The sequence below is a fragment of the Lycium barbarum genome, chromosome 6 (assembly GCF_019175385.1).
Source record: "Lycium barbarum isolate Lr01 chromosome 6, ASM1917538v2, whole genome shotgun sequence".
Classification (NCBI taxonomy): Eukaryota; Viridiplantae; Streptophyta; class Magnoliopsida; order Solanales; family Solanaceae; genus Lycium; species Lycium barbarum.
The window spans coordinates 9,041,516-9,058,153 of NC_083342.1; the positions used below are offsets into that span (position 1 = coordinate 9,041,516).

At 34.9% G+C, this 16,638-nt stretch overlaps 2 protein-coding genes across 6 annotated transcripts; one reads left to right on the forward strand and one right to left on the reverse strand.

Moving 5' to 3' along the window:
• Positions 1-1,623: 1,623 nt before the first annotated feature.
• LOC132600707 (3-methyl-2-oxobutanoate hydroxymethyltransferase 1, mitochondrial-like) lies at positions 1,624-6,816 on the forward strand. The gene is made up of 5 exons (XM_060314032.1): positions 1,624-2,111; positions 4,577-4,783; positions 4,878-5,024; positions 6,057-6,110; positions 6,222-6,816. The coding sequence occupies exons 1-5, from the start codon at positions 1,686-1,688 to the stop codon at positions 6,450-6,452; spliced, it is 1,065 nt and encodes a 354-aa protein (XP_060170015.1). The 5' UTR covers positions 1,624-1,685; the 3' UTR covers positions 6,453-6,816.
• Positions 6,817-7,939: 1,123 nt separating this feature from the next.
• LOC132600708 (TATA box-binding protein-associated factor RNA polymerase I subunit B-like) lies at positions 7,940-14,661 on the reverse strand. Of its 5 annotated transcripts, none has more exons than XM_060314033.1 (5): positions 14,505-14,661; positions 12,242-12,819; positions 10,924-11,685; positions 10,639-10,772; positions 7,940-8,787 (listed from the first exon to the last, which is right to left on the reverse strand). In XM_060314033.1, the coding sequence occupies exons 2-5, from the start codon at positions 12,783-12,785 to the stop codon at positions 8,278-8,280; spliced, it is 1,950 nt and encodes a 649-aa protein (XP_060170016.1). In that variant the 5' UTR covers positions 12,786-12,819; positions 14,505-14,661; the 3' UTR covers positions 7,940-8,277. The 5 variants fall into 5 exon arrangements, with proteins under 5 accessions (XP_060170016.1, XP_060170020.1, XP_060170019.1 ...); XM_060314037.1 differs by lacking the exon at positions 14,505-14,661 and adding an exon at positions 14,192-14,443; XM_060314036.1 differs by lacking the exon at positions 14,505-14,661 and adding an exon at positions 14,123-14,443.
• Positions 14,662-16,638: the final 1,977 nt, after the last annotated feature.

A 16,638-nucleotide genomic window follows, 5' to 3' on the forward strand; every position in this document is an offset into this window, starting at 1 on the left:
CTTTCTTCTATTTACTTGTGTTCATATTTTTACTTATATTAAGTTAGGAATATACCTAAAATATACTAAGAATATACTTATAATATACATCTACTTAAATTAAAAACTAGAAAGTTATTTACTTGAAAAATAACTAAAATATACTAAGAATATACTTATAATATATAGTATACATATAACTTAAACATATATATATATATATATATATATATATATATATATATATATATATATATATATATATATATATATATATATATATATATATATATATATGTGTGTGTGTGTGTGTGTGTGTGTGTGTTTAAGTTATATAACCTAGGTATATTGATATATATAAGTATATTCTTACTATATTTTATGTATGTGTAGTATAACTTAAGCATATAACTTAATATATATATATATATATATATATATATATATATATATATATATATACTTAAGCATATAAATTTATATATATATACACGTATATGTTGTATTACTGACTTGCTGTTAGCCTGTTAGTCAGTAAATATATAAACTTTACTTATAAACTTATATAACATATGTAAATATACCTACAATATACTAATAAATACTATAATATACATATACTATACAAAAAACAAAAAACAAAAAGAGGTTTTGGACATTTTGAACCGGACTGGTTCCGGTTTGGGGTTTCAAACCGGTAAATCTGAACCAGTGTCAGGTTCCGGTTTTTAGACCGAAAACCGGCCGGTTTTATAACCGGTTGCCGGTTCGGACCGGTTGACGGGCTTAAGCTAATCCCAAACATACCCTTTACTCAAAAGTGGTGTTTTTTCCTTCAATTTCAAGAACCATTTCATCTTCTTTAAGAAAAACTGCAAATACCCATTTTAGGAAAGTTCAGTTCTTGAGCAATGTTCCAGAAAAGACAGTATATGGTGGACCAAAACCCAAATCAAAGAATTGCCCTAACAACACTTAGGCAAAAGTATAAGAAAGGTCAGAAAATAACAATGGTAACAGGTTATGATTACGCATCAGGTGTCTATATGGATATGGCTGGAATTAATATATGCCATAATTATGGAACTGTGTTTGTTAGATTTGACGAAAATTGAGGAAAAACAGATTTAATTATGAACATCGAGAAAGCCCCGTCAAATCCTAAAATATGCAACACAAAATTTCACAATAGACAATAAAAAATATTGAGATAGTGAATCTGCACACAAAAAAAAAAAAATTGCACCAGACTCTAAAAATAAATTAAAAATAACAGAAATTACAAATTGTACATATGAATGTAGTTCACGATAATTTTCATTTTTTTTCGTAATTCCATCAAATCTAACGACATTGTTCGTCAAACCGACCCTCACCCTCACACCCTACTACCCCACCCCGCCTACCTCACCACCAGAAATTACACTCCGATCTCAAAAACCTCATAATATTTTACTTGCAATATATAAAAATGCTATTAAAATGACATTTTCAACTTACCAAACACAAAAAAATGTGTAAGAAATCACTTATTTGGAGAAAATATTTTTTTGGAAAACATTTTATGTCATGCCAAACACACCCTAGATGTTTGATAGTTTTCTAGTCATCTTAGGTTGGCGCAAAAAAGGGCTGCTTTCACTATATAAATATATAGAACATACTAAAAAAAAGGGCTAATCCAAAACATACACTTTATTCAAAAAATGGTGTTTTTTCCTTCAATTTCAAGAACCATTTCATCTTCTTTAAGAAAAGCTACACATACCCATTTTAGGAAAGTTCAATTCTTGAGTAATGTACCAGAGAACACAGTATATGGTGGACCAAAACCCCAAAACCCAAATCAAAGAATTACCCTTACAACACTTAGGCAAAAGTACAAGAAAGGTGAAAAAATAACAATGGTGACAGGCTATGATTATCCATCAGGTGTACATATTGATATGGCTGGAATAGATATATGTCTTGTGGGTGATTCTGCATCTATGGTTGTTCATGGACATGATACTACTTTGCCTGTTACACTTGATGAAATGCTTGTTCATTGTAGAGCTGTTGCTAGAGGTGCTAAAAGACCTCTTCTTGTTGGTGATTTGCCTTTTGGCACTTATGAGTCTAGTACTAAACAGGTAACAGTTCGTTACTCCTCTTTTGTGTGGTAACTACTCTTTTATTCTTAATCCGAGATTTCGGGTTCGAGCCCGGATATAGTGGGGCCAATTGGGGTATTGGACGCCGGATGGGAAATAAAAAAAAAAAAAACAATTTTTTCACCAAAAGGTTGAATTCGCCTACAATCAGTGGGTGAGCTAGGATACTACAAGGGGTTCATTCGAGTCCCCCGCATCTGAAAAAAAAAAAAATTACACTGTATATACAATGTCAATTTTTTTTTAGTGTATATATAGTATGATTGAGGATATGAAATGAGCTTAAATGAAGGAAGTGATTCATATAGCCGACCCTAACTTAATACTGCTTTGCCATTACTTTTTTGAGTGGTAACTTGTTAGTACTACTTTATCCTTAACCAGAGGTCTCGATTTCGAGCATTGGGTATGGAGTCACCTTTGTTAGGAAGCTTTTTAGTCCCGATGCAAAACTTTCCGGCACAAATCCGGATTTGGTTGGGCCCAATGTGGGTACTGGACACTGGGCGGGAAACCAAAAGAGAGGTTCATTACTTTTTTGTGTAATTTTTTCACCAAAATTTGAACTCACATACAATCATGGGCGGAGCTGGGATACCTCAAGGGGTTCATCCGAATCTCCTTCGTTGAATAAAAATTACACTTTATGTATATATAATATGATGAGGATATGAAATGAGCTTAAATGAAGAAGTGGAGATTCATATAGCCGACCTCAACTTGTTTCAGCGAGGCGTATTTGTTGTTGTTGTTGTAAAGTAAATGTTAAATTCCCTTGGCTTCTTCATATGTTTACTTCTTTGTATTTTGAATCCCCTTAGTGAAAATCTTGGCTCCACCATTGGGCTACAATCATAGATAATTGTGCAACTATTCATAGAAAACCTTATATGGTAACTGGAGAATAGAAGAATAACCTGATACGATAGACGAAATTACACGGATAATGTGAAAATTTACAATGTCAATGTATATAAGTTAAATGGAACAAGTAATCATTTGTTGTTCAATTTTAGATAAGAGTTGTTGCTGTGACTGATTTTTATGCTTTTATGGTATCATTGTTGTTTGTTTGGAGTGGTGATAAATTGGATAAAGAATGAAGAAAAACGAGGAGAAAAAAAGAGTTCTTTTGGTGCTTAGGAGAGTCTAGTTCTAATTAGGTGATGATTTGTTGCTCAATTTTGTCCAAGAATTGAAAGTTGAATTGAGCTTTATTATGCCTTTGTTATTTGTGTTATACTATAATGTAATTCCTTGTCATGTGATGTTATGTTGTTACTTATTCGGAGTGGTGACAAATTGGATAAAGAAGAAAGAGAATAGAGAATGAAGATTATTCTTTTGGTAATCACGAGTCCTGTACTCATTAGGTGATCATTTCTAGGTCAAATTGTTCCAAAACTGACATTGCTATTAAATTATTATGCCTTTATCATTTGCGATAGTCAGTTGGTTATGTCTTTGATAATCTAGTTGTTGAGACATATCCAGTGAATAAATGGGAACCCAAAAACAGTTCTTTTGAACTTCTGATTATAATGTTCAAGTGTTCATATGTAGCTCAATTTCAAGAACCGTCATTTGATTGATTTCTAGTTTTTGTTGCACTGTGGTTCATTCATTTTTCTTATTTCATGTAATGTTGTGCTAATAATTTTGTTGTAGTTTGTTAATCAAAGTAATTTAATCATAATTCTATTGGGGTTTCTGTCTGTTGGCTCTTGAGGAAGTAAAATTGCTAACTTTTGAAGTAAAAAAATTTCTAGTTTGATTATTCACTGTTTCTAGTTGAATTGAAGGACTTCGATATTTCTTGCATGGTTAGTTCTTCGTTTCAACTACTATTAACAAATTTTGCTGCTTTGTTGAACATATCACTAGAAATTAAAGCAGATTATATATATAAAGATGAAATTGTAAGTACTCCTATTTAGAAAGTGAAGGATTCTTCTAAGTTGAAAAACTGCATTAAAACACAGCCTCTGAAAATGAACTTTTGAATGTATTGTTTCGTCAGCCTTATTCAAATGTTTGAGGATGTGCATTACCATCTGTTGAACATTTGCATTGTATCTTGCTATTTTACTGCTATACTTTTTGTATCTGCTTCGAAGTACTTTTATGTTCCTTTCACTTTCTTTTCTGTTCTTTCCTTCACTTTTCCTTTCTTTGAGCTTAGGGTCTTTCGGAAACAGCCTTTCTTCCCCACAAAGGTAGAGGTAAGGCCTGCATACATCCTACCCTCCCCAGACCCCACTTGTGGGATCACACTAAGTATGTTGTTGTTGTTGTTGTTTTTATTCAAATGTTTGAGGATGTTGCTAATTAGAGCTCGCATTTGCATTCTGATGATTGCTGCTTGCACATATTGGGGCAATGGGTCCTTTCTTGTTAAGTTTTAATGAAATCTGAATGGGTTGGTGTTGTTTTATTTTGAGCAGGCAGTTGATACAGCTGTAAGAGTTCTAAAGGAAGGAGGAATGGACGCGATTAAGTTGGAAGGTGGAGCACCATCAAGAATTACAGCAGCCAAAGCTATTGTTGAAGCCGGGATTGCTGTAATAGGGCATGTCGGATTAACACCTCAGGCCATCAGTGTTCTTGGAGGATTTAGGCCTCAAGGCAGAAACATCGATAGTGCAGTCAAGGTATATACCTATAAAAAGCTGATAGGGTATATCACTCGTATGATTAAGGTGTGTACTTATACTTGTTTTCTTCTTTTTTTAATGAATTTTGCAGGTTGTGGAAACTGCCATGGCCTTGCAGGAAGCAGGGTGTTTTTCTGTTGTTTTGGAATGTGTGCCTGCACCTGTGGCTGCAGCAGCAACATCTGCTCTTCACATCCCCACTATCGGAATTGGCGCTGGGCCTTTCTGCAGTGGTCAGGTTGGTTCAGAGATCCTTGAACTTTTACGTCTTATGTTGTGGTAATAACATGCTCTTTCCAATATATATATATATATATATATATATATATATATATTTTTTTTTTTTTATTATTTTTTTTTGCATTTTCTACATTCTTTTTCACTTATGTTGTGGTAATAAAATGCTTTATTCTAATTTTGTTCAATAGAAACTTTTTATCAGTTCGAGGGACCAAAAGTGCTAATTCTTAAGAAATTAAACCAGGAGTGCTTGAAAGTAATACTTTCCGTAAGTCGTAACTCACTGAGAATTGGAACTCCAAAAGTTTAGCTCTTGAGAATTCGTTCTTTTTGTTTCTTATTCATTCATCAAATTTTCTCCAATATCTGATTTTCATATTTAAAATTATCCTAATTGTTATATACTCTGTTCTTTTCAATTCAAGTTAGCTATTATGGTTAGATACAAATTGAAGAGGAAGTTGAAGTTTTATTGTATTTATATGAAAATGGAACAACTCAAATAGAAACTTGGACAGTAGGAGTACATGTTTGCAAAACCTTTTAGATTTCTAGAGTTAACGGATTTATATAAAAAATATGCTGCTGCTGTTGGATTAAGTGTCTGGTGGATCTCTGGAAGTAGTTGTGCTATCTATGTTTGTCTCACTTGTGGTGACGAGTGATCTACCTAGAATGACATTGCAACTTCATTTCATCTATCATAACAATAGTATGATTTTTTAAGTTATGTGGTCATAATTAGAAGCCACTTATGGAGGATGACATTCCCACTTCATTTCTTCTGTCACGATATTTGCATGCTTTGTCAATATCTTCATTCTCCAACAATATTGCTCTGGCTCTTTAAAAATCCCGTCGGGTGCATGTTGGATCCTTTAAAAGTAGTGCATTTTTGGAGGATCTGACACGGATACGACAACTTTTTGGAGAGTCCAAGCAACATAGCTCTTCAGCAGTAGAAAAATCATTTGGAGCAATTAGGATTGACGGTTTAAGGTTACTTAATCGCATGTCCTAAAAATTGCAGGTGCTAGTTTATCACGATCTACTTGGGATGATGCAACACCCGCACCACGCCAAGGTTAGTACAACAAATTTTACTCCGAAGCCGATTCTCTATTTCTTACTCTGAGTGCTCTTCATCTGAACTATGTTCCATGAACCGATCAAAAACTGTCTAAACCTTTTGCAGGTTACTCCTAAGTTCTGCAAGCAGTTTGGGCAAGTTGGAGATGTTATCAATAAAGCTCTTCTTGAATACAAGGAAGAAGTAACTAATGGTTCATTTCCTGGCTCTGCTCACAGTCCATATAAAATAGGTGCTGCCGATATGGATGGTTTCTTAAACGAGTTACAGAAATTGGGTTTCAGTGATGCAGTTTCAGCAGCAGCTGCTGCCGCTGAAAATATTCAGACAAGCTAATTTGCCAGCATGATTGAGAGGGCCAGCAAATTTTTAGTATGCTTGGAGCCAACAAGTGCCATTTTTAAGTATACCTTCTGAATTAGAGTGAGCTATACCTTGCTGCCTCGCACAGGCCTTCGTTTTGTCGGTCAAAATTAGAAATAAGACTATAGAGTTCCTTTTAGAGTAGCTAAAGATGGTGATGGTAGCAACACCATTTAGATAATATTGGAAGAAACTTTATAGTGTACAATTTTGCAGGAGAGAGAAGTCAGTCTGCAGTGTACACGAGGTGAAATGTCTAATACAATTGATAAGTTTTAGTTTGAGACCTTGAATGATATCTTGGTAGTTGTTATACTGTTAATAGATGGTTGCATTATACCTATGGAATTCTTCGTGGACTCTAGTAGATGCTGGATATTCTACTTGAGATGCTCTCTAGTTTCAGGTTGTTAGCATGGCAATTGATCCTGTAATTGTTCTGGCATTTGAGTTAATTATGGGTTGCCTTAGGGCTTTGGTCTAACATTGAGAGTGCAGCGTGTGATGTGTGGATTAGGTACACATCATGGATTCAAACCGGTTGCATAGAAAAGTAAGTACGGTATTTAAGCAAGAGCGCAGTGCGTGATGTATGGATTAGGCTCATTTTACGAATTCAGACCTTATTGCAGACAAAAAGAAGAGTAGAAAGGAGGACTGCTTGTTCCCGATTTTCAAATCATGCATCATTGACTCTCGGGGATTTTCGGGATATTAAAAGAATTATGAGTTGTGGACTGATCTTGATCAAGTATGCTCTGTCAAATATACATGAACCAAAAAAGAAATAAGCAATAACTCGGGAACAAATTTCTGTTCTCTTTTATATGTGAACTTTTGTTATTTTGCATCCTCTTGATGTCGTCAATGGACTACAAAATCATCCCGAGTCCTTGGCAACTATTTAATTAATAGATAAATGTGCATGTACTTTATTTGATCCATAATATATGGTCAAGATTTTCAGATGAGCAATCAACTCGCTTTAAATCTCAACTAATAATAATGTGATACTCCCGTTATGTGTAGTAAGTTATTTGGTTATCACTTTAAGAACAGTTAATTGGGTGTATCCATAGCTAGTAGTTTATCTACGGATAGTATAGAATTAGCTGAATGATAGTTTATAAGAAAGATTTATAATAAGACAAAAGACAGAGTACTCCCCAACAATCCATTTTTGCTAAACTAAATGTCTTGATAGATAGGATCATAAGTGTCCATATATAGGAAGTAGACATGGTAATCTTGATACTTGGTTTCATGTATGTATGACCAAGTACTCAAGCTCTTCTTTTGCATTTACATCATCTCAAAATAGGAGGTTTAACCTCAAGCTGAAAAGGGAGGAGTAAATCACTTTTTGTAAGCTCCCTCAGATTATTGTGTAATTTGCTGGAAGACGAATAAAACGCAGAAAACTTATAATTTAAAATATATATATATATATATATATATATATATATATATATATATATATATATATATCCGTAAACATCCCATGAAAATATCATCTCTAATAGAGTTTAACAATATTTCAATTAGTCAAAAGCGACTAAGAGAATTTAAAACTAGCAATAAGCTTCAAATCCGCTCGAGGAATGACCTCATATGCTCATTTAATATCGGAATGAAAGAAAATGCCTCTACATTGATCTCCTGTGTTATTTCTACAGATCTCTTATGTTATTTTTTACTGATCTTCCCTGAAAAGAGCAAATAACTAAAATAACATTTGTAATGGACAACAAAACCAAATCTTCCACAACGGCAATTGGCTCAAAAATGATGAATTTCATTACTCATTGCGACAAAATTCACAGAAATCATCGGGAAGTCTCTTACATAAGCAAAAATCTATTCTTCTTTCTAGCATTTCCAATCTTCTCTCAAAAGTCAATACTCCAACATGCATAGTCCTAACATCAACTTGTGCAACCTTAGCACAAGATCGAAGTAATATGTAATAATCAGCATGCACAGCATAAAGAAAAGCCCCGTCTCTCTTTCTAGCGTATCTGATGTAGCCGTCTTTCTTCTTCACATTTTTCCTCGGTGGTATATAAACAAATCGATTCTCTTTCATATCCTCTTTCAGCTGCCTCAACGCGGTTTCCTCCAAGCCGCATTGCGAGCAATTAACTGTGTTTGAATCAGCGTCATCCTTTGACATTTTGCATTTGCATCCACTGTCCCTAAAGTTCTCACTTTCTTTTGGTGTGCTGCTATAGCCATGACTGGATCCGCTATGGTGAAAACCATTGCAAGTATGGGAGTCTGTTTTCCCATCTTCTGATGCTTTGCCAGCCTTGTTTAAAATTGAAACAAAATTCAACTATTAAATATTAAACAAAAAGATAAGTACATAAATCCCCATGAATAAAGAGAAGAAGAAACTAGGTGAATGTTCAACATACCAAACGGGTAAAAACGACAGTGATGCAGGCAAAGTCAGTTAATAAGTACACTAACTACAAATTAAGTTACTTCAACAGAACTCCGTATTCATGCTTGTTTAGGTGGTTCAACATAATTTAGTGCGTTTAACTCAATATTTCAGCATTGATTTAATCCGTTGGGGTTATGCAGGTGATGCCTGGAAATGTAAAACACGCACTTAACAGCTGGTAGATGCAGAGTCAACAGGAGCAGGGAAAGACTTGTCTAAATGGGTTAGTTGGCTGTTGACGAATGGAAAGCATGGGAGAAAAGCCCAGGAAAGGAAAAGAATAAGCAAATCTGTTAGAGGTACCTTCCTATTCCTTGCCAAAGAAAGTCGAAAAGGTCGGGACGCAAGGTGGTTGTTGCTCTAGCAACTGCAGAAGCAGACTCCATAAAAAAGTTGCGTGCGTCAAAGAAATGGAATGTCATTCCTTTCTGTATCTTGTGGACAGTTGGGACTGATAGAAACGGCAGATCTTTTTGGATAAACACACAAAAATCCTTATCTTTTGTGAAGTTTCGGTGTTTGCAAAACATGTAGTCATGTACTGGTGCAATGTAAATTCTGTAGACGATCCTAACTTGTTAGTGAAACTCAACGGGAGAATCTACTCACTTCTGTATTACTAATTCTATGTACGGGCTTAAGACTATCTTTTGTTAATAAATCAGTACTTCAATTGTCCTACAAAGAAAACAAATTGGCTCCTTGTGGTCCAAGGTTGAGTCTTCAGTTTGGTAGGTTCTTTCTGAATAAGCAAATAATTTACATCCGCAGACAACATACAGCTCAAACTATTCTGAGATGTTGGACAGAACTAGGACTAGAGCAAAGCAAAATTGCAATATACCAAAATGCTATCACTGACCAATGGCCTTGGAAGTCAATCTGGAAGATCAAACTTCCACCTAAAGTCATTTGCTTCATGCTGGACTGCAATCTATGAAGCCTGTTTAACCCAGGAAAATCTAGCTAGAAGGAAGATTCAGATTGTGAACAGACGCTATATGTGTCAAAGAGCAGCAGAATCACATAGCCACCTGTTTTTGCAGTGCCCAAGTAGCAGATTTATGGAATACGTTCCTCACACTTTTTGGTCCTCAGATAGGTAACGTTAAACACTATCAGGAAAGTTGACAGCACCATCAAGAAGATTTGGATGATGATAACTGCAGCCATTTTTTGCAGCATTTGGAATGAAAGGAATAGAACATGTTTTGATGGACTATCAACTAGCCAACCTAAGCTCAAAGCTAGATGTCTTAAGTGTTTATATAGTTGATTTTCTTTTGTCCCCCGTGGATTTCCCTGATAGCTTTTTGAATTTGGAGCTGGCAGTATTACATCTGTACTTGGGCTAGCATACTTTTGTACACACCTTTTGTAACTAATTATGCATCTTCTGGATGCCAGCAATGAAATCAATTACTTCTGAGAAAAGAATCAGGTAAAAAAGAATAGACTAGCTGTAAAAACAAAAATATCCTATTCAATAAAAACAATATAGATTTCCACCTAATTCACCATGTTATTTAAGTTGTCCAAGTCGAATAGAGCCAAATTAACTTCTATCCGGGCAGATATGTCAGTAAAGTAAGACTTGCTGATTTTTGAAGGTTGTTAATAGGTACAGCCATCCTATCACATATTGACAAGGTTTTACTGATTTGGGTTCAATATTATAAATCAACCTTAATCACGGGGAAAGTAGAATACCTTATGGCTTTGATAGAAGCCCCATAAATCTTCTATTATCCTTTCTTCTTCATGATCGTCATAAGCAGGTTCTAGTCCAGCAAAAACCACATCTTTGCAGTACAGAAGATATGATTGTAAATCTTTTGAAAAATCTGTTAAACAAGAAAAAGAAAACATAACTTAAACAAGCAACAAGAAAACAAGAAAAAGAAATTATAAATTCAAACAATTAACAAGCAGTGCAACTTAGAACCCCGTGCTATCAACATGTATCCAAAAAGCAATGTAATGTCTTGAAATTACCATATGTATCACTGAGCTCATTGTATTTTTCTTCAAGAATCTTCAAGAGTTTCAAAGCATCGTAATTATATTTATTCATATCTGATGTACTATCATGAAGATCTGAACCATGTGAAGCAGAATCGTCTTCATCTGCAGACGCTAAATTATTGAAACGAGATGAAATCAATTCCCATTTTCCGCCATTTAGGTCATAAAGAATCCTCATTGTCACAATCAGTATAGACATCACGCAAACACGAGACGGCAGCCTGAGCTTGTTATCTGATAAATACAACTCCGGAGGCATAGACCACTCATACACTTGGCATGCCTGAGGAAGAATTTTCTCAACAGGAAGCGATAAGTGCTTGAGATAACGGGAAGCTATAGCATGGAAGTTCACTGAAGGCAATTCCAAGCCTATTTTCCTGGCGATGGAGGCAGCAAGGGACTCTAACTTTTGCAAGGTGATAGTTTTGATAGGCCTGAACATACGACTGGTACTGATAGGGCAGGACCTTGAACGAGGTCCCAGTTGCTTTTCTATTTCAAGAAAAGCAGAAAAATATGGGAGCTTTCCTTCTAACGTCCACTTCAATATGTCTGTTGGCAAGATTGCTTCCCTTGCCACGTGACAAACAAGAAAAGAGATAGCCAGAGAACAAGGTAACGGAATCATGCTGCTCAAAGATTTATGCCATATGGTTACTGCCCGCTTTCCTAGTAAATTGTGAGGTTCTGTTTTATTGCTGCCAGTTGGCTGAGAAAGTTCTATTTCACCTGCAATAAATACCGGAATTAGGGCCTTAAAAAGGAAAGTTGAGTATAGGAACGAAACTCAACCAGCAGAATATCATATAGTTTCACACCCAACTGATTTCTCTTACTGAAGACATATAGAAAACTTAATGAACCCACTTTGCCAAAGTATATGATTCAGATGTTTGTCATAACTCCAGCTACATATCATGAACCAAAGATAAGGGAGGACAGAACATCTTGTTCCTTCATGCTATATACTCCTAATTAAATAAAAAACAAGGACCAACACCCTAGAAGAACATTTCATTCTCGTTACATATGATTGCCCATTAGGAACCAAGTAGCTATGCTGAATTACTAGTCTTGCACTTCACAAGTTGTGTCTCAATATAATGCAAGTGACAACAAGCGTATTTACTTTAGTTAAACGTGCAATCCTAGGCTAAAATTCATTGATAAACCTTCAGCTTCCATGACTAATTAACGGTTGTTAACAAATCATAGAGAAACAAGAACTGAATGAAATTATCCTGCTTTACATCCATTGTGTATAAAAAGATAATCTAAATAATACCTTGAGTTTGAGACTCTGATTCGTGAATGACATTGTCCGCCCACTCATCATTCATAATCTTTTCATGTGCCAATAGTCTCAACCAAATAGGCCCAACAAGCCCAAAAATCAGAGGGCTTACGTTAAATTTCTCCACCAGAGCTTTGCACTGCAATTGGATCATAACTTGTACCCCCATAACATACCTTAACCGGATCGCCGAATAATAGTCTCTATAAGTCAAAGAGATTTGAGACGATCCAAAATCACTAGGCTCAGCAGGCCCAACTCCATCATCTCCATTATGCTCGTCATAGTCATCTTCGGTTTTTAAATTCTCCGAATGCTGGGAGAGTTTTACCTGAGGTTCAGGTTGACTGACCTTAGTATATTTACGGCGCTGACTGGCGGAGTACATTCCCTCTGGATTGAATAGGTCGTCCTCATCAACACCAGTGTCAATGATGTCATTCACTTGAGAGCCGCAACGAGAGCAATAGAAGAATCCATCACCGCCATCATCAAAGGATTCATGGCCACAAACCTCACACCTCTTATCTGTCATCCTAATTACTTGTATGGGTCATTGATCGAATCCTCTGCATTAAAGCACCAACTTTTTAGTAGTTGGACCAGTGGCAGAGCCAGGATTTTCACTAAGGGGATCCAAAATATAAGCAAGTAACTATACGAAGAAGCCAAGTGGATTCAACATCTACTATATATGCATAAGCATAATATCGACCCTGTATACACAGTGTAACTTTTTCAATGAAGGGGGTTTCGGATGAACCCCTTGAGGTACCCTAGCTCTCCGCCTATGGTCGCACCAGGTCAAATCAAGGAGGTTAAAATGTTCAATTCATTCAAAATTTGAAGTTGCTTAAGACACGGGCACTCTCTGCCAAGGAAATCAATACTTATTCAAGTTCCAATCATTTTTGACAAAAAGAAAGTAATTTAACCTAACTTACAAAATCAGACCAGAAAGAGACATTTAATATCCATTTTCAATTCTCCTACCTCTATTTCAAATTTTCCTCTAATATGGAGCTGCCAAAGTTCACCGTTGAGTTTCCAATGCTAGAAACCCATTCCAGCACATGTATAAAAGATGGATTACTTGGATTATCAAGTTTTACACTTCCAGCAGCAAAGCAAAACAGAAAATTCCAAAATTTTGTAATCTAACTTCAGCAGTACCTTTCATACAATAAACAGAACTTAACAGGAGAAACATCGCAAGAAATAAATTGGAGATTGGAAGAACACGTGAAAACAAAGATCGTATCTATTTATATTCACAAATTTGGCGTACATAATTACATTTACCTGATGTGTAACACTTAATACACCCTCTACGACATACTAAATCTAAGAATATTTACTTACATAGTTATCTAACAACCTTCAACCAGGTGCAGACAATTGCATACAAGTTGTGTACATGTGTATGTACTTCAGGAAACAACAAGGTCTTGGTGAATATGTCTACAATATTCAGAGAACATCGTCATTATGCTCGCAAGAGTTGCTCGCAAGAGTTCTAAGTTTTCTTGACAAAGTTACAATCAATATAGGAAAACAGATCAAATTTACCCCTCTACTTCACAAAATGGTTTTACATTTAACCTCTGTTATACTTTGCGACCAAAAACGAACTCACTGATATCAAAGTTGTTAAAACTGTCCCTATTTCTAAACTAACTCGAGTTGGGACGAAAAAAAGCCTAAAAGTTTATATTTTTGCTGACATGGCTACTTATTTGGCCGTTAGCAAGCATTGATGACTGATTTCACTAGAAACTCTTATTTATAGGTCACATGACGACAACTTTACTAGTGCTCCACTCGAGCTGGGACGAAAAAAAAAAAGCCAAAAATTTTATATTTTTTGCTGACCTGGCTACTTAGCGTAACGATTCCACGACTCAAAACCATGATATATAAGTTACATAAAGACAACTTTACCATTGCTCCGACGAACACAAACAGATAGACCAACAAAAAAGAAGGGTAAACCACTTTCTTGCATCACTATCTTTCTGGACACAAAAAAAAAAAGCAACTTATGCCCTCAATTTTTATTTTCTCAACATACTTATCAATTCAATGGAACCAATACAATATTAGATGATAAACACCCACAGAATTAAAATTATCTATGCAATTGAAGACCATAAAATAATCGAAAAAAACAGAATGCTGATATAATTTTTAGCTCGAATATAATTAAAAAAAAAAAAAAAAAAAAAAAAAAGGGAAGGAAGGTATATGTAGTTACCAGGAAAGGAACAAGGTTACGAATTTATTGTCTCCAATTTTTTAGTTGTCGGCTCAGTTTTTCTCTAATTTCATCAAAAGAGTAGTTGTGTTTAGAGACTTTTGAACAACTATCAAATACAGTATATATATAAAGAGCCCATTGGAATTTTAAATATAAGTGCTTAAATAGTTTCAAGTAGCGAAATTTATTTTATAAATAAACAGTTACTTGTTTGGATAAAAATATTTAGAGGGTTTTTTAGAAGTAAGGGCAGTATAAATTAACAGAAACTATAAGGGATAAAAGGATAAAGTTGTTGGTCAAATCAAAATGGCTTTTAAGTCAAAAAAAAATTAAATTGGGATTGAACAACTTCTTGATTTTAACTTATTTTAAGCATTTTTTAACTTAATTTAAAGTGTTTTTTATTTTTATCAAACACTCAAATAAATTTAAAATGACTTATAAGCTAGTTTGACCAACTTATAAGACAATCCAAACGGGTTCTTTTAAGTCTTTGCAACACGCGAGAGTATTGAGAATAAATGCTTGTAAGTACTGGTAGAAAGTAGTAATTGACAAATTGGGTTTATTTTTCTTCTATATATTCTTAACTTGGGTTGAAACACGCTAAATACCCAAAGTATATTTAATATCAGTCAAAATCCGTTTAGGTCTGTGAGTTCTGGTAGCTATGGGACTAAAATCACCCCTATTGTTTAATTAGAGGTTATCTGCTTAGTCCAATAATACAGGAACTAAAAAAGCAATTAGGTAGTAACATAAGGACTAAAAAGGCTATTTTCCCTACCCTTTACTATCAAAAATAGTTTAAAGGGAAAAGGATCAAAAATATCTCTTTACTTTGGGGAAATTGCTAAAAATATCTTTTGGTCAAAAATAATGCTCCCATCATTAAAGTTTTTAAATATATTCATGTCTTTAACGGAAATGCACAAATCCCCCAAAATAACCCAATTACATTTTTTTTTAAACTCGCTTCATCATTTAAATCCGACCCAACTAAATAAAAAATCTTATAGAGTTACGTCGATTTATAGAATATTAGGTCTAAATACTGTTTTATTTTCCTGCCCACCTAAGATCCAACACGTTCGTACCGCTGCTTTTACATCAAACCTAGACATTCCACAGCAAGAATAAACAGAGAAAGAGTAATACACTTAAACTTAATGCATATGCGCCCTCTAAACTTGCCTCTTTTTTCATTTTGACATCTCAACTAAGTGATGTTCCTATTGAACCTCTGGACTCGTCCTCAAGTGTGTCTATCAAATACAATCCTACTTACGTAGTATTCCATCTTCAATGTAGTAGCATGCTAATATATATTCTAATTTAATTATGTCATCTTTTAGCTAAGATTAGCAGCAATTGAGGGGGGAAAGGCGCAGCTCTTAATTAAGCTGACAGTGGAAGAGCAAAACTAGCTGAAACCGACACATTTATGATCTAAAGAATAGTTTACCACATGTCTAAAATATTACTCCACTTTCACTTCCTCAATTTAATTTCTGCTTCTAATAAAAATCAGATTTAGGGGGTTTGATAGACACACTTGATAACTAGTTCGGGGGTTCAATAAGAACAAAATTTAGTTGAGACGTCAAAATAAAAAAATGGATAAATTTAGGGGCGCATATGCATTAAGCCTAAAATATAAGCTGAGAAAGAGCGAGTCAATCCGGTCGCCTCAGTCCTCGTTGGGACCTTCAGGTTTTACATTTAATAATTAACAAAATGTAACAGAAGAAACACAAAAATGGATCCAATTTATCCATTTGACTCGGCAGATTGATCAAGTCATTCCAATTGATATGGTCGAATATGGGCAATTGGGGGAAATAATTGTATTTAGTTGGATCGGGTTTAAATGATAAAGTGGGTTTAAAAAATAAAATTGGGTTATTTAAGGGATCGGGTATTTCCGTCAAGACAGAGCTATATTTGAAAATTCTAATGACGGGCGGGATATTTTTGACCCAAGAGGATATTTTTAGCCCCCTTTTCTAAACTAGAGGGGTATTTTTGACCCTTTTCTCTAATTTAAATATGCCATCGTTAGACTTTCTGTCCAAATATACCCTTCCCGTCATACTGTGTTTGGAAAAAAATTAGTTAAAGGGATCTT